At 36.8% G+C, this 15,601-nt stretch overlaps 1 protein-coding gene and 1 long non-coding RNA gene across 5 annotated transcripts in view; both read right to left on the reverse strand.

Annotated features, from left to right (window-relative positions):
- Nucleotides 1-4,463: 4,463 nt before the first annotated feature.
- On the reverse strand, nucleotides 4,464-13,471 carry LOC139079622 (uncharacterized). The gene is made up of 3 exons (XR_011533388.1): nucleotides 9,194-13,471; nucleotides 7,282-7,473; nucleotides 4,464-5,685 (listed from the first exon to the last, which is right to left on the reverse strand). It is a non-coding gene; the product is annotated as an uncharacterized lncRNA (long non-coding RNA).
- Nucleotides 13,472-13,665: 194 nt separating this feature from the next.
- Nucleotides 13,666-15,601, reverse strand: part of CCDC172 (coiled-coil domain containing 172) — a 64,409-nt gene continuing 62,473 nt past the window's right edge. For all 4 annotated transcript variants that reach the window (XM_070595325.1, XM_008514534.2, XM_008514533.2 and 1 more), the window contains one exon: nucleotides 13,666-15,274. In XM_070595325.1, coding sequence (XP_070451426.1) covers nucleotides 15,239-15,274 — 36 coding nt within the window. In that variant the 3' untranslated portion in view covers nucleotides 13,666-15,238. The remainder of the gene's footprint in view (nucleotides 15,275-15,601) is intronic.

Genomic DNA, 15,601 nt, shown 5'->3' on the forward strand with positions numbered 1-15,601 from the left:
GGCTTGGTTTCCATTTGAAGGCCCTTCTCAAAAGAGGCAACGGAAGAGAGAAATCTTGTTTTTTTTCCTTCAGTTTTTAGTTTTATCCAAGTTATAGGTTAAAGAGTCAAATCTTTCTACACATTCCTGCTTCTAGTCATGAGACAATTGGCACTGGACTTGCTCTCCCAGTGAAAACAATGAGAAAACGGGACAGGATGTATGAGACAACTTTCTTAGGCCCTGAGGACAGGCAGAGCAGGAGCAGGCACCGCAGGAAGTGAGCTGGGGGCAGTTTTGCTCCTGTCGCACAGACAGGTGAGCCCCAAGCAGAGACAGGTGAGATGGGTAGTCCGCCTGAGCTGAGAAAGCACACACTCAAGGTCCAGGCAGTGGAAACAGCTGGAATTTGTGGGGCAGTGTACCAGCTGGCAAAGAGGCTGCCACCCAAACAGGTGGGAGCAGAGGCCTGAGTCGGTGGGGTAAGGGGGAGGGGCGGGGTAGGGGTGCAGTTAAGATCTTCAGAAAGGCCACACCTCAGTATAGGGACCACACCCTGGAGTAAGGGCCCTGCCCTAAGACCAAGTTCAGAATGAAAATACAACCACCCAAAGAATAAACCAAGACTAACAGGATCAAAAGACTTGGCCAGTACTCTGAATGCCTGTCAGGACAAAATGACACACTCTTTAAAGGAAGATGTAATAATCCAAATTCATTACAATGCATCATCCACAATAAATCATAAACACTGAGGTGTAGACATACAATGAAATACTCGGTACACTGAATGAATGAACAGCTGGTACGGGCAACAACACAGGTGACTCTCACAGACATTGTGTGAAGGTGGATTCAAAGGAGCACATATGTTAGAATTCGTTTATACAAAGTTCAAGTACAGGCAAAACTAATCTCTAGTGAAAAGTAATCCAAACAGTGGTTACCCAAGGCAGGGGCAGCGGTGGGAGTAGGCAGCTCTCCTTGCAGTCAACTTGGAAACTTCCGGGAGTGATGAAATTGTTCTCTCCTTTGGTTTGGGTGGTGGTTACATGGATGTTTACCATCGTCAAAACTCATCAAACTGTTCACTTAAAATATCTGCATTTTATTGTACGTGAATTACATCTCAAAAATTGATTTAAATTTAAAGAAAAAATAACAGCAAAGAAAGATATAGAACCATATTTCACATAGCAACACTGAGCTTTTCATGCAAGCCAGAGAGGACTTTTTTACTTAAAAAAAAAAAAGGTATTTTTATTGAAGTCATTGTAAGCTGATTTACACTGCTTTGCAAGAGCTGATTGTTAAATTTTAGGAACTTTGTGAGCCAGCTGTTAAACTACTGTTAGCCCGAAATTGGCCATGGTAGGATTCTTTACAACACATTACAAATCAGGGTTTCCCACCCACTTCACCCCCCTGCAGAAAGCTGGTTTACTAGCATACCACTGGATTTATGATTTATATTAAAATAAAGATGTGCTTTGCATGTCAAGTTTAGGGTTATGGTCAATAAACAAAGCAAATTTTCCAAAATAGAATTCTGCAAAGATTATTTATATTAATAGGGACAATCAGTACCTCCTTCTCTGCTCTCCTTTTCTTCCCATCACCCCTATTCCCAGGCAATAATTTCAACTCTTTTCGCTGTTTATTTTTGAATTTGCCGGCATGTCACTATATAACATGCTCATGCTGCTACTTACTTTTTCCAATTTTAGCATTATCTACTGATTTCTACTATGGAAGATAGGAATTTAGTTTTCTTTCTCACAAAACATCTGCCGCCACCATAAATACACTTCTCACTACCCTTATCCTTCCAACATTGTGTTATACTTCATTAGATCAATATTCAGTGTTGACACTAATATGATTATGAAAATATCCACAGCTGAGCTGTCTAGTATTATGATTAGTATTACTTTTCCCTCCTTGCATAACTTTTGTTTTTTCTGGAGTTAGTGACATTCTTGTGGTTTGTTGTTTTCATTTGCTTAGTTTTCCATGTACCTATCAGTGATTTATACCAATCTCTATCCCAATTATTTAAATTTTCTCTTAATAGTTCCAATGTATCAGGTATTCCAGCAATTTCATCTTCCTGGAAACTTCTCTTTGGAGGCTGCTCTCATTTGAACTGGTTGCTCTCTAGGCCTAGTGCACAGCTACCATCCTGGGATTTATCTTCCCTATACCAATGAGTTTCTCATCACCTCTCTTGTGAATTGGTAAACCAACTGCTAGATTGGTCATCCAAGTATTGCTGTTGAGAAGTCCAAGGCATTTTGATTCCTGTTTCCTTAGGGGTGACCTATTTTTCACTTTGGAATTTTATAGGATCTTATCTTTGTCCTCCATATTCTGAAATTTTGTGATGATGTCACTTTGACAGTGGGTCTGATGCATGGATTCCACTAGGTTATTACTGGGCTCTTTCAACCTAAAACCTCATGTCCTTTAACTCTTGAAAATTTTCTCTTCTCTGTTTTTTCTGCTTTCTCTTTCTAAGCTCCTATTATTCAAATGTTGAACAAAATGAACTGATTCTCTAATCTTATCTCTCTCCTTTTTTTCCTCTCTTTGTCTTTTTGCTCTATTTTCTGGGAGATTTCCCTAATTTTATCTAACTCATTTTTTTAAACTTCTGCTAACATATTTTAAATTTCACTCATCTGCATCCTATAATGGCAAACATCTCTTATCTCTCTGAGGATTTCAATGATTCTTTAGAAGTTTTCATCTCCCTGCGTACTCTCTCTCTTCTGAGTTGCTGTCCCCCTATTTGTTTGGATAGGTCCTCTTCATGTTAAAGGCATGTCTCATGAATACTGACTGCTTCCATTTTAGAGTCAAGCTATAAAAGGTTAATCGAACACATGAGTGGCACTTGTCACTTGTGACCTTCACCCTGGGGTCACCTGACTGAACTGTTTCATTGAAAAAATTCTTTCTTAAGCCTTTTCCTTTGAGCTTGTAAAATTCCTCAGAGAAGGATATTCCAACCTTTTGTTTGGAGCAGTGTGATTCTCAAACTTCCTTAGGCATCAGAATCGCCTGGAGGACCTGTTCCAGCACCGATGCTGGGCCCACCCATAGAGTTTCTGCTTCGGAAGGTCTGGGGTAGGGCCCTAAAATCTGCATTTCTAACAAGTTTCTAGATGATACCGATGCTGCTGGTATGCTCCTGGAACTGTACTTTGAGAACACCAGCCAGCCTGAATGATATAAATTTGATTGCCTCAAACAAAATCTGAATTAGAAGGGTTGGGATTACAACATTCAGAATGTAAGCTTTTCATAATCCCTCTGTTTTCAGTAATCATACTCTATCCCCCACAGTGACTGGTGCCCTCTGTCCAGAGGCCTTCTGTTTTATATTCTCCAGAAAACAAACCTAAAAGCTTCTGCTAGGGTTGGGGAGGGCCTATTCCCCCACTGTAATGGGGAAGACGACCTGAGGATCTCAGCGTTTCTTAAACATACATTTAATCAATCCCTTTATTTTTAGTCCCACCTTCACCGTCATTTCCACAGGTATCTCGTACTGCCAATTTCCCAGTGTTTTGAGAGTTCTCTAGAGGCAAATCAAGATGGTTTTATCTTTTTCTCTGAGGGTTTGGAACCCACTTTCTCAAGTTTGCTAAGGCATTTCGCACCCATCCATCCACTTCCCAGCTTCCAGAATCGCACTGCTATCAACTCCTCTACGTCATCTTCTCTTTCCCTTTTAGGTCTTTAAAAGAAAATCATTTCACTATCATATAGTAGAGTCTGGAGGAAGACGCAGAGGTAAAGGTTTGTGTTCAACTTGCCACCTTCAACTGGAAGTTGGAAGAGTCTTTAGTGTCCAATAAACCATGTTCTCAGACTCTGATTGTATCTCAGAATATGAAACAAACAGGATTTGCCTGAAAGCAAATTGAACCATCCCCGAAAGTTCCACTAGGCTGGTCAGTTTAGTGGTTTCAGACCTGGCAAAAGATGTCAACTATGTTTGCCTAGGAAAATGTGTTCCATAGCTTCAGCCTGCACCTCTCCCACAGTCAAGTGTGTCATGGGTCTGGGATACAAGCCACACGTGAAATTCTGGTGACTCAAAGAAAGAAAACAAAGTATATGAACCAGAAAGCTCATCTTTGTGTATAAAGAGCAACACTAAAAACATTAATACCATGCTAAGGTACTCTATCTATTTCATACTGTCTTCTGCCCAGCAACAATTAAAATGACTGTGATGCACTGAGCATATACCAATGTCAGCATTATGCTAGGTCCTTTAGATACTTTCTCATTGAATCTTTACAACAACCTGATAAAATAAATATTATTTTATTCTTTCATTCCCAAGTAAGAAACTGAAATCCAGAAGAGTTAAGTAACTAGCCCAAGGCCATACAGGAAGGGCAGAGCAAGAACAGGATTGCAGGTCTACCTGATTCTAAAGCTACCACATGACCATTTTGAAATAAGATGAGTTAAAAGCAAATAAAAATATTTATTTAGAACACAAACCCAAGCTTATTTCATGAGGCAACATGGCATACTTGAATTTAAGATTTTTACATATTTGGACCACATCTTATTTTTTCTGTGTGTGACCCATACAGCACCTATCAGAGCAAAACTTCAAAAAAAAATTCATTAAATTGGAGACTGTTATAATATATTTAATAGCTCCGTGAAACATGCACAAGAAAAAGTTCATTCAACATTATTACAGATACCTATGGTAAGTCACTAGGCAGATTTCTGCCAAGGGAATCAACAGGACAGAAACCCTTCAGAGACACACAGGCCTTGTTACTGAACATCGCTCTGCAGTATCTTCTGTCTTTTTAAGTAAAAACAGATTCCAAACATTTGAACCAACAAGGTGGTTTTCCCAAAGGCTACTTTGAGGGTGTATATTTTTGCTTTAATTTTTATAGGCTACTTTGAGGTTTTATGTTCTTTAGGGAGACTTCCAAATGAAGATTTTTAACAGAAAAGGGAGATTCAGCTAGGGAGTAACCATCAAGTTTTAAAATCTAGAAAACAAGGGGACACAGCTTCGCTTACTACCCAAGAGTAGAAGTAATCCGGTAAAATAGATAAAACGATAAGCGCGGGCAACAAGAATGGAGACGAAAAATAAGAGAAAAAATTATAGAAGCATGTTCGGGAGAAGCTCAGAAAGGAAAAGCAGAGAAGTGAACAACTAGGAGGAGGAAGGGATGGAGGAGAGAAAAACAGCAAACTTAAAACTGCCCACAAAACATCTCTGTTACAGGATCCTGTTTCCCGCGAGAAAAAAAACCATCACTCAACTACATTACGCTTTTACTTTATTGCAGGCCAGCAGATGGGCCACAGACACATAAAAAGTAAAATGCCACTAACTAATCCTGAATTTTTCACTCAATTGAAAAGGACTTTGCTAAGAAAACCAACACAAATGTGCTGCACAATTTAGAATACAGCTTAACCTGTTTTAGAGAAAAAAATATTCCATTGATGTAGTAGGCAGAATAAAGCCCCCCTCCAAAGATGTCCACATCCTAACCCCCAAACCTATGAATGTGTTCGTTACATGGCAGAGAGGACGGAAGGTTGCAGATGGAATTGTCTGTGGATCAGCTGAGCCTCCAGAAGGAAGGCAGCCCTGACAACACCGTGCTTTCAGTCCAGCGAGACCCACATCAGACTCTGCCATCAGAACTGTAAGATAACAAACGTGTGTTGTTTTAAGCCAGTTTGTAGTAATTTTTCACAGCAGCAATACAATTGACTAGCCAATGTATGTAAACTCATCGATAGTCTTATCTTACTCTCTAAAGCAAGTCAACAGACCCTCATTAAACTGAGTGTGCAAAGTAAAAAAATCATTTTTTTTGTTAAAACAAAAACCTACTCAGTTTTCACCTATTTCAAATAAGTATATTCCTAGTTAAATCTAATTAAAGAAGTCTATGAAAACAGAAATTAGAACTGAATTAAACATGCATATGCAGCCCATTTAGCACACCATCATCATGGCATAATACTGTTTGAGTGCGGCCAGTCTGCTTCTTTCTATACTCGCAGAATGGAGTTACCCAAAACATCCTTTCCTTAGAGGAACTTCTCCCACTGGTCTGTATGTATTCATTACTTCTTTAATTCTGACAGTCTGACATCAGCTATTCTTTCAAGATGCTTCCTCCATTCTTTTTTAAATGTCTCCATACTAGTGAGTATTCCCATTTTCCCTTTTAACACTATCAAGGTGCTACTGTGAATGGCAAATGGCAATAGATTGTACTGAGTGCAAATTTGAGTCTGAGGGGGAAAATAATCCCCAGAACAAGAATTTGAGAAAGAAATAAAGGTAGGCCATAGTGTTCAAAAGTTAATGTTAATTAGATTATTTAAATCTTAGCATACATCTTCTCTCATCAAGGGTATTAAAAATGATTAGGTTCCAGGTCAGTCTATAAAACCTAATCAACCCATTAAGTATGTGAAATAGAAGTCTTCCACATTTACTGGGTACCTGCTATGTGGGAGGCACTTGGTATGGATTCGAAACGCAAAGATGAATGAAAATTCCTGCCTTCATATAGTTCACAATCCAAAGGAGACTAATAATTATACCACTGCTGGATAATACTATAATGCATATTCAGAAAAAGTTCTGTGGAGCAGAGAAGGCACGCTCAATTTGCCTGGATGTACCAGGAGACACCTGACAGAGGAAGGAACTCTTGTGCAAAATCTGAAAGGAATGAAATTCCTATTCCAAGTACCTCCACACTTGCTGGGAAGGAAGAAGCAGTGGCCCCCACTGGGGAAGAGCAGCTGAAACCTCCCTGATACCTAGTAAACTGCTCTCTGCATCTATGAAAGAGATGGCTCTCTGCTGCATTTCTAAACCCATGCAAATCAGTCTCAGGTATTGAGAAATGGGAAATATCGCTTTCATTAGAGATCACTGAGTTCAGGTGGTCCTGGGCTCAAATCTGCTTTGAAATTGGCACTGTATTATCTTAGCAGTTTGCTTAGCCTTGCAGCCTCTGTTTCCTTGGCTGTAAAACAATCACCAGTTTTCTCATCTTTTAGGATAGTGTGAAGATTAGAGATGATGTACGTAAGGCACTTAGCATAAGAGATCAAGGGTGGAATTCTGAATTCGGACTTTCTTACACTGATACATACACAAGTCAAGTGTTCACAGATTAGGAAATACACAAACTCCAGAACTCCTTGAGAACCACTGACAAGTTTAATTGATGCCCTTCAGAAAAATAAAGCAAAATGCAACAAAACTAAACCTACCTCCTATTTCAAGGAGGATAAATCTAGCAGCTCTGAGTCTGAATAGTCTTGTCATTTCACAACAACCCCTTAACAATCCTCAGGAAGAAGAAGTGTCAGTTCCGTAAGTACAAGGACCATGTCTTGGTCTCCTTGGTCCCATGCCACATCTACCATGATATCCTGTTTAGTTAGCTGGTGCTAATTTTTCACCTTAAAATATAGAGAGATATTGTCAGTGTATGTAAATGATGAAACAATTATTCTCATTTGGACATTATAAGTTTAGAGCTGACAGAAGCACCAAGAATATGTCCCTACTAACATAATTTATTTTATTTTATTTTATTTTTGCATTTTCTTTTTTTTAATTTTTATTTTTTTCAGAGGTACAAACATAATTTATAAAATATTTTATTTGAGAAAGAAGAAAACCACGCAAAGTAAACCCATTCGAGAAATAAGCTATTTGAGTACATACTACAGGTCAGGCACTGTTCTAGGCACTGGGGAGATAGCAGTGCAAAGAGACAAAAATCTCTGCCTTCAGGAAGCTTACATTCTAGTCTGAAAGATAGACAGTGAATAGGACACAATTTATAAATAAGTAACATACATAGGATAAGTGCTAAGAGACAAAGCAGAAAAAAGACAGGAAGTATCAAGGGGCCTACACTAGGGCAGTAGCCATGCCGTGAGGAGAAGAGGTTCCAGATTCTGCATATATGTTGAAGGTAGAAATAACAGAATTTGGTGATGGATTGGACACACGAAGTACCATCAGATATTCAACTATTAAGATATTCTTGGAGTCAACAGATAGTCACCCAATTTTTAAGTAAAGCTTTAAAGGAAACACGTATCTGGTGATAAAGCTGATTGGCAGGTCAATTACCAAAGATCCTAAGCAGAATGACTTCACTTTATTTGATGGACTAATAATTTATGGATGAATCTTTGAAGACTAAGGATGAACACTAAATAATCGAGGCTAACACACTCAGAAGTTATACAAATAATCAACAACTTGAATTAACACCAATTTTTCATGTGGTCTCAGGTCGAAAGTCTGTTAGTTATATTTTTTATTATTTTTATTTTGTTCCTTTTTTAATTTTTTTTGTGAGGAAGATTGGCCCTGAGCTAACATCTGTACCAATCTTCCTCTATTTTAAGTGCGTCGCTGCCACAGCATGGCCTGATGAGTGGTGTAGGTCCGTGCCCTGGATCCGAACCTGCGAACCCGAGACTGCCGAAGTGGATTGTGCCAACTTAATCACTACACCACCGGGATGACCCTGTTAGTTATACTTTTTAATTCAAGAATAAAGAAAATATATTGATTAAACCAATTAGCCTCTTTTAAGGTTAGCAAAAGTGGAACTAGACTGTACTATTACTAAAATTTCACTTTTATGTCCCTTAAACTTTTAATTTTTCTTTACAGCACATGTGATACTACTTTGAAAATTAGTATCAAATACATATTTGAAAATTTATATGGAATGATTGAAAATTATATAGAGAGAGATTTAAAATTTATGCCTACATAAATGGGGAGGGAAGGAGGGAAGGAAGGAAGAGAGGGAGGAAGGAAGGATCATTCTTTTATAAGGATTTGTTATTCTCAAATTTCCTCCAATTTTGCTGTAACATCTTGTTCAAGGTGGTACCAGAGAAATCCAGCAGATGGCACTCATACATTTTTCTAAATATGATGCTGAATAAAATCAGGATTGCTCACATTTTGTATTTCAGACCAGAAAGATTGAATAAATCATAGTCAGAAGCAAACACATTTCTAAATTTTCTATTACTATGGAGAAATAATGCTTTTAAGCTACTCTAATGCACATTCATAGTTTGCAAGCAACTTACAATTTTCACTTCCTGTTCTAGCAGCTTGTGGAAAGTAAGCATTCATAACTATTACCTGCCAATCAACAGCTTGATAATAGAGAGCTGAAGGGACCATTGAGAGAGTCACAAACTTTTTCCATGATGGGATACGTGATCATTATTTTCTTCTAGTTTCTTTTCAATGCTTTTATTGGTTGTTCTACATAGACAGATTCTGAAATTAGCAAACATTCTTTATTTTTCATTGCAGTAACATCGGTTTATAACAGGATATAACTCTCAGGTGTACACTGTAATATATTTCGAATTCTGCATAGATTACGTCATGTTCACCACCCAAAGACTAATTATAATCCATAGCAAATATTCTTACTGTCATTTTTCAGATAAGTAAACAGAGACTCAGAAAGAGTAAGAAATGAGAGGATAAGGTAATTCAATGAAGAAAGAGAATCAACATTAAATGAATCCAGTTCCTTTAACTTGAGAATCAATAATTTATGCTTAAATTCTCAATTAATAAATATAGGTTAAATGAACAAGTTAATTCAAGTCATATTTCAACACACATTTATTGAACACTTCCTATATGCCGACACTATTCTAGGCTCTGAGAAAAAAGTAGGACAAACAATACCCCTGCTCTCATGGAACTTATGTTTTAGTGGTGATAAACAGAAAAGAAAACCAAACAAGAAGGATATCAGAAATCACACGTAGTATGAACAGAATTAAGTTAGAGGGCGTGATAATGTGACCACACGACTACCTTAGATTGACTGTTTAAAGGAAGGCTTCCCTGAGGAGGCGACGTTTCCGCTGACACCTGAATGACAGAAGCAGACAGCCATACAGAGATCAGGAGGAGAAGCATTCTAGGCAGAGGGAACACAGCTCCCAAAATGATCCCAAGGCCAGAGTGGGGCCTATTTGGGGAGCAGAAAGAAGGCTGGTGTGGCTGGAGAAGAATGAGGAAGGAGGAGAGTGAGACGACATGAGTTCCAAGAAATAGCCAGGAGCCAAGATGAATGGATGGATGGATGAAAGAGTAGATGGTAGGAAGAATAGAAGGGGAAAAGAAACAAATGAGTAAGAGTGCTCATTTCAGGTTAATCACAGATTCTTTTACATGTTGACTTTTCTAGAAGTCTTCTGTTAGTCCACATTCCTGCCTTCACAAGTACCGAAGAATGAATATCACTCTTATTTGATATTTTAAGAAGATGCTATCCTTCACATTATCACCTTAAATTATCGGTGACCACAGGGAAGCACTGAAAAAAATAAATCTGTAGAAAGTGTAGTAAAGTGGGATGAATAGGTATTAATTTCAAGAGATACTCAGAAAGTGAATTTTCAGTCTGTTTTGTACTGATTTGCCCCTTTCCCCTCATGGAGTGTAAAAGATATTCTTAGGTAATTAAAAATTCACATTCACTGATTCAGAATAATCAATATTTTCTGGTACCAAAAGGGTGATTTAAATGATTCTCAAATTTCTGTTATCTTCTAACATTTACCTGTTGTATAAGACTTAATTATAAGCAAATTTTCATAAGCAGTAAATTTTAAGGTGTTGGAACTGAAGTCCAGGCAACTGAACTGCAAATAAAGAGGCCCACTGCCTCCTATGACCTCACGCAAATCAGATCGTCAGTCAGTCTCAGCTCCTCCTGCAAAAACCGGGATATATGCTTGGTCTCCAACTACTATCTCAATAAAGAGCTTTGATTTTATTGGATAAAAATGTTTTTATAGATATAACCTTGGTATTTTACACATTTCAATTTGCACTAGATTTGAGAGCTGACATTACACTGACCCTATGATTACTCCCATGCCACTCATTCTCAACCAGGAGCTCCTTTGTCTAAAGTCCACAAAAACTGTCAACAACCACACCATTTAACGGTGGTTTGAATTTGCAAATACTTTCTCTCAGCAATCACAAAGCCATAGCCAGAAATATTCATTAGTAATTGTATTTGCATCTATTAAATGTAGATTAAGAGGATTTTATTTTAACAAGATTTTATTTACCAACTAATTAGAATGACAATTTATTACAAGTATGAAAGTAATTAACTCAGAATTAATAGAGTAGTATAGCTCTTCCGGTTGCAAGAAAAAAAGTAAATCATTTTTCTCCCGCTCTACGAGCCTCGTTTTTGCACAGCCACTTACATCAGTCACTGTTATTAATTTCACATTCTTACTTACTCTTTATTTTCCCAGACATTTGAATTCTGGTGTTGTCAATTTCATAAAGGTCTTTTAAAGATAAATTCGCTATGTATCAGAAGCGGTTGTTTAAATAAGCATTCGGTTCTGACAGCTCTGCTCTTGATACTTTTCACAGCAGAAGCTAGGAGAGCGTTTTACCATCAGTCACAGCTTTCTTTGTTATGCTTTCTTTTCCTCCTCCGATCAAAATAAATGTGTTCTTACCATCAGCATTACCCTGCAAAATTCTTCCTCACGTTTAATGAAAGCGACTCTCAGTACAATGAACAACCGCAAACAAACGAATGAAATCCTGATTCTCCCTTACAGAACAGGGAGTTATTCTATTATTTCCTTCACATGTTCGTCAATGCCTCTCAATACTATTCTTTTGTCAAATGTCAGTAAAGCAAGTAAGAAGGTAAAGCTTCTTCAATGGCATGATGTGATGACTAGCAGGCCAAGCAAAAGACTGACTGAACTTACAAATATTATGTTTAGACAGCACAGACGCAACAAACTATACATTCCTACGTCCAACATTTCAAAGATAACTTCATCCTTCCCGTTCTTTAAAAAAAAAAAAAAGTTGTTGTCTTAAGATAAAAGGGACACAAAACTCCAAGACTTAATCTCTGCTTCAGGCTAATGACAAAAAATATTTTTCATTTTTAGTACACATCCTGAAAAAAACTCCCTTGACAGAAAATGTTCTGAACTAGACTCTGAGACACAAATGTATTTGCTTGAGTTTTTCAGGATGACAAAGGAGAGAAGTCAAGAAGCAACATAAAAGTTGACCTAAAATAGGTCAGCTTCAAATGTTAAAATACTTTTTAATACATTGAACAACTTCAAATTTCAAATTTTAAGCTACAAATAAATATTTGAATGACAGAACACCTTACCCTTGTACATCCAGGATTAAAAATCATATTATATTTATTTTTAATCATGTCACTGAACTGCTACTGTTTTCTGGACTGCAAATAAATGACTTATTCATAATAACGTGACACAGTTATGTATGATTGATTGGTATGAAATAGAAAGGGACTTTGTCCTCAGCATAAGCTTAGAACAGGGCCTGTCCAGTGCGTGCTCCCTGTCCATCTGCAGCTAGCCAACTGAATTACTGATTGCCCTTCTGCTAACAGACTCAATGGCTGTTTTGCTGCATAATTTTCACTCTACAATAAATTACCCATCCCAATTGATTCTGTTTTAAGAAATTTCTAGATTCTAATTCACTACAATACAATAACCTCAATCTTTATCTTAGACACTTTTAAGAATCTCATCAGGGTTTTTCAAATTTCAAGGAAAAAAAGACAGGCAAACAAAATGCTCCTCAATTTTTTTTTCTTTTACAGAAGAAAACACTACTATTGACAAAACAAAGAGTAGTATAGAAATCTTCCTGATTGTACATACTGTACCTTAAAGCTTTTCCTTTTCTTTGCTTTTTCCTCCCATTCAATAATTAGGCCAGGGAAGGAAGAAAGGAATTTCTAGTCCAGTGGTCACGTCCACATCCTATAATTTTGTTGCTGTTTTCCCCCAAGCCAAATAACTCCATTAATCAGCTGGAAAAATATGCAGCAAACTATCTATACATCCTAATATTATCCCCAGTGGAGAGCTGAGAATCAGTTGCTTCTGAAAGAACTTTTGTTACAGAAAAGAACTATGGTGGCATGCTAGGAAGCTCAGAGCAGTACCAGTGTTACTCTGGGTTAGTATGAGCTTTGGTTATAACTGAGGATAGTGGAAATTTGGTGAATTTACTTAACGAATGAGCAGTCATATAAAAATTGCCTCTCTGTACAGCCAAAGTCTTCCAGAGTAATTAAAGCCAGCCTGAGACACATTTTTACCCAGATAATTTCAGTTATTTTTCCTAAGAATTTCATGAATTACTAATTCTTAAAAAAACTAAGAACAGACCTAATCTACTGCTGATATTTTATATTGACAGTGCAGTTTAGTTTTGTACACTGTGGTTTCTATTGATTGTTGTATTTCCTTTATCCAGTGAACTTGTTCCTTTGATTACATTGATTCTGATAGTCCCAGTTATTTTGACTGGTATCACATGGGTAATGCTTTGTATTACTCTACCATGCAGTGCTAAAATAATCATTCATTTGATTGTTTGAAAATTAGTTGAAATCTTAAAATATGCATTTTAAGCATTCTGAAATAATGAAAATACTGAGCCTTCCATTTTTTTTCAAATTCAATTCATATGAATCCTGATTCCATTACTAAGCATTTAATCTAGATATTCTATATGACACACACACGAAAAGACAGTTGTATCAGTAAGAGTTTATTCTACATATATATCATTGTGTGTTAGTTACACAAATAAGTGGCAGGTCTCTAGTTCACATTAATATTTTAGCTACAAAACCAATAGTGAACAAAAATTACTGGTAAGTCAAAAGACTTTATGTGTAAAATAAATCTGCATATTAATAATATGATACATATTTAATAAGAGATATTCACAAGACTTAGAATGTAGGTAGATAAATGGACTAAAATAAGACAGAACTGAAGTCATGACTAATCCCAACAACCATTTCCTACTTTATATTTGCATATAAGATAAATGGCAATTCCCTGGTACCATTAATTTTTTTCTTCTTAAGCAAAAATAATTTACTATTAAATATTTAAAGACTCAAAATAGAAATCACTTCTGAAAATGCAAATTATTTAAACAGATTGCAATTGCTGCACATCTCAAAGGAGAGTTTTAACTTCGCTAATTTTTAAAAAATAAGGGTGTAAAACAACATATTCAAAAAAGCTATCCCAAAATAAGACTTGCTCTGAAACTAGACCCAAGTACTCTACCTCAAGATCAGTAGATATAAGACATTTGTAAACATTCCACATTTGATGTTAAACTAATTCAACTACAACCACAAAAGAAAACCTGATTCTAACATTTACACTCAGTACTTTGAGATATATCCCAAATAGGTTTTGTTCCCCTCTCCAACCTACTGCAGTTGAGTCCCTTGTTGAACAGTTTCAATACTCTTTTTTTAGAAACTCATGAAAATATACCTTTCTTCCTAGTCAGGATTACTAACAGCAGAAAGACACCGACATGATGTTGGAAATTTGCTGCCAATACCAAGTGTGATCAAAACATAAGCACACCGTTTTCAGTTGCTGTGTTTCAGATCACCAGCACAAATGAATCCTGATGGCCGTAAGGAGATTATGTACCTCCCCAAGTGAGTGACTTCTTTCTTTCTAACCAACACTGGCATTAGGAAGAAAACTGGTGGGCACAAACTGCTGGAAAACCGCTGCAGATGCCCCAGACTTAACTCAATAGACACATCTTGAGAAAAGTGGAGAAAACTGGCTTTTGCAGACAAAAGGCCTCAAAGGACCTCTGCCGACATACATCATATGATTAGAGAAGGATTAAAATGAAAGCAAGCACCTTTGTTGGTGGAAACGACACCAATAAAATTGGGTCAATAATCTGAGCATTTCTTCCTGCATGTGTTTGATTGGACCTGAGGTAAGCTGCAACAGAGAATGAGTGACATCAGAAAGTATAGATCAGCTTAAGGGTCAGGGGGATATGAGAAGCCTGAGAACACAGTGTCTACTTCTCCTTTTTCTTCCTTTAGAAACAAAATCAAACCACACAAGAACCCTCAAATTTCAAGCAAGCAAGAAAACAAAACATTATTTTTTAAAAGTGCTAATAAACCAATTCTAGGTACCAATAACTTTGAACATTCTGGACCTCGCGTTTGCCACAAGAATCTGTTGTAATGGGTATCACGCACATATCTATCACAAAGATTTGATTCTAAGATGCTTTGATCAAATCTCAGACAGCTAATCAACTCTCTACAAGTTATTTGTTCTCCTGAAGATCTTTCTGTGCCAATGTCTGAAAAGAAACATATAATAATTATAAATGAGGGAAATGAAATTCTTAACAAAGGAATTACATACAATTTATGTAAATTTAGCACAACAATAACTCTGGGCATTTCTAAATTTTAGTTTTGAAAATTTTTATAAAAAAATATAAATCCTAACATAACCTCTTAGAACACTTTAAACAAAAAAAATGTTTTCGGAAAACAAACATGAAACAAAATGTAACATATTAAATTAATACTATATTTTAACATACTTTAAAGCTAGCTATATATGTCTTCTTCTAAAATAGAGCATGGCAAATACTGTGCTCTTTTTATAAGCAACCAAAGTA

This window comes from Equus przewalskii, chromosome 1 (assembly GCF_037783145.1).
Source record: "Equus przewalskii isolate Varuska chromosome 1, EquPr2, whole genome shotgun sequence".
Classification (NCBI taxonomy): domain Eukaryota; kingdom Metazoa; phylum Chordata; class Mammalia; order Perissodactyla; family Equidae; genus Equus; species Equus przewalskii.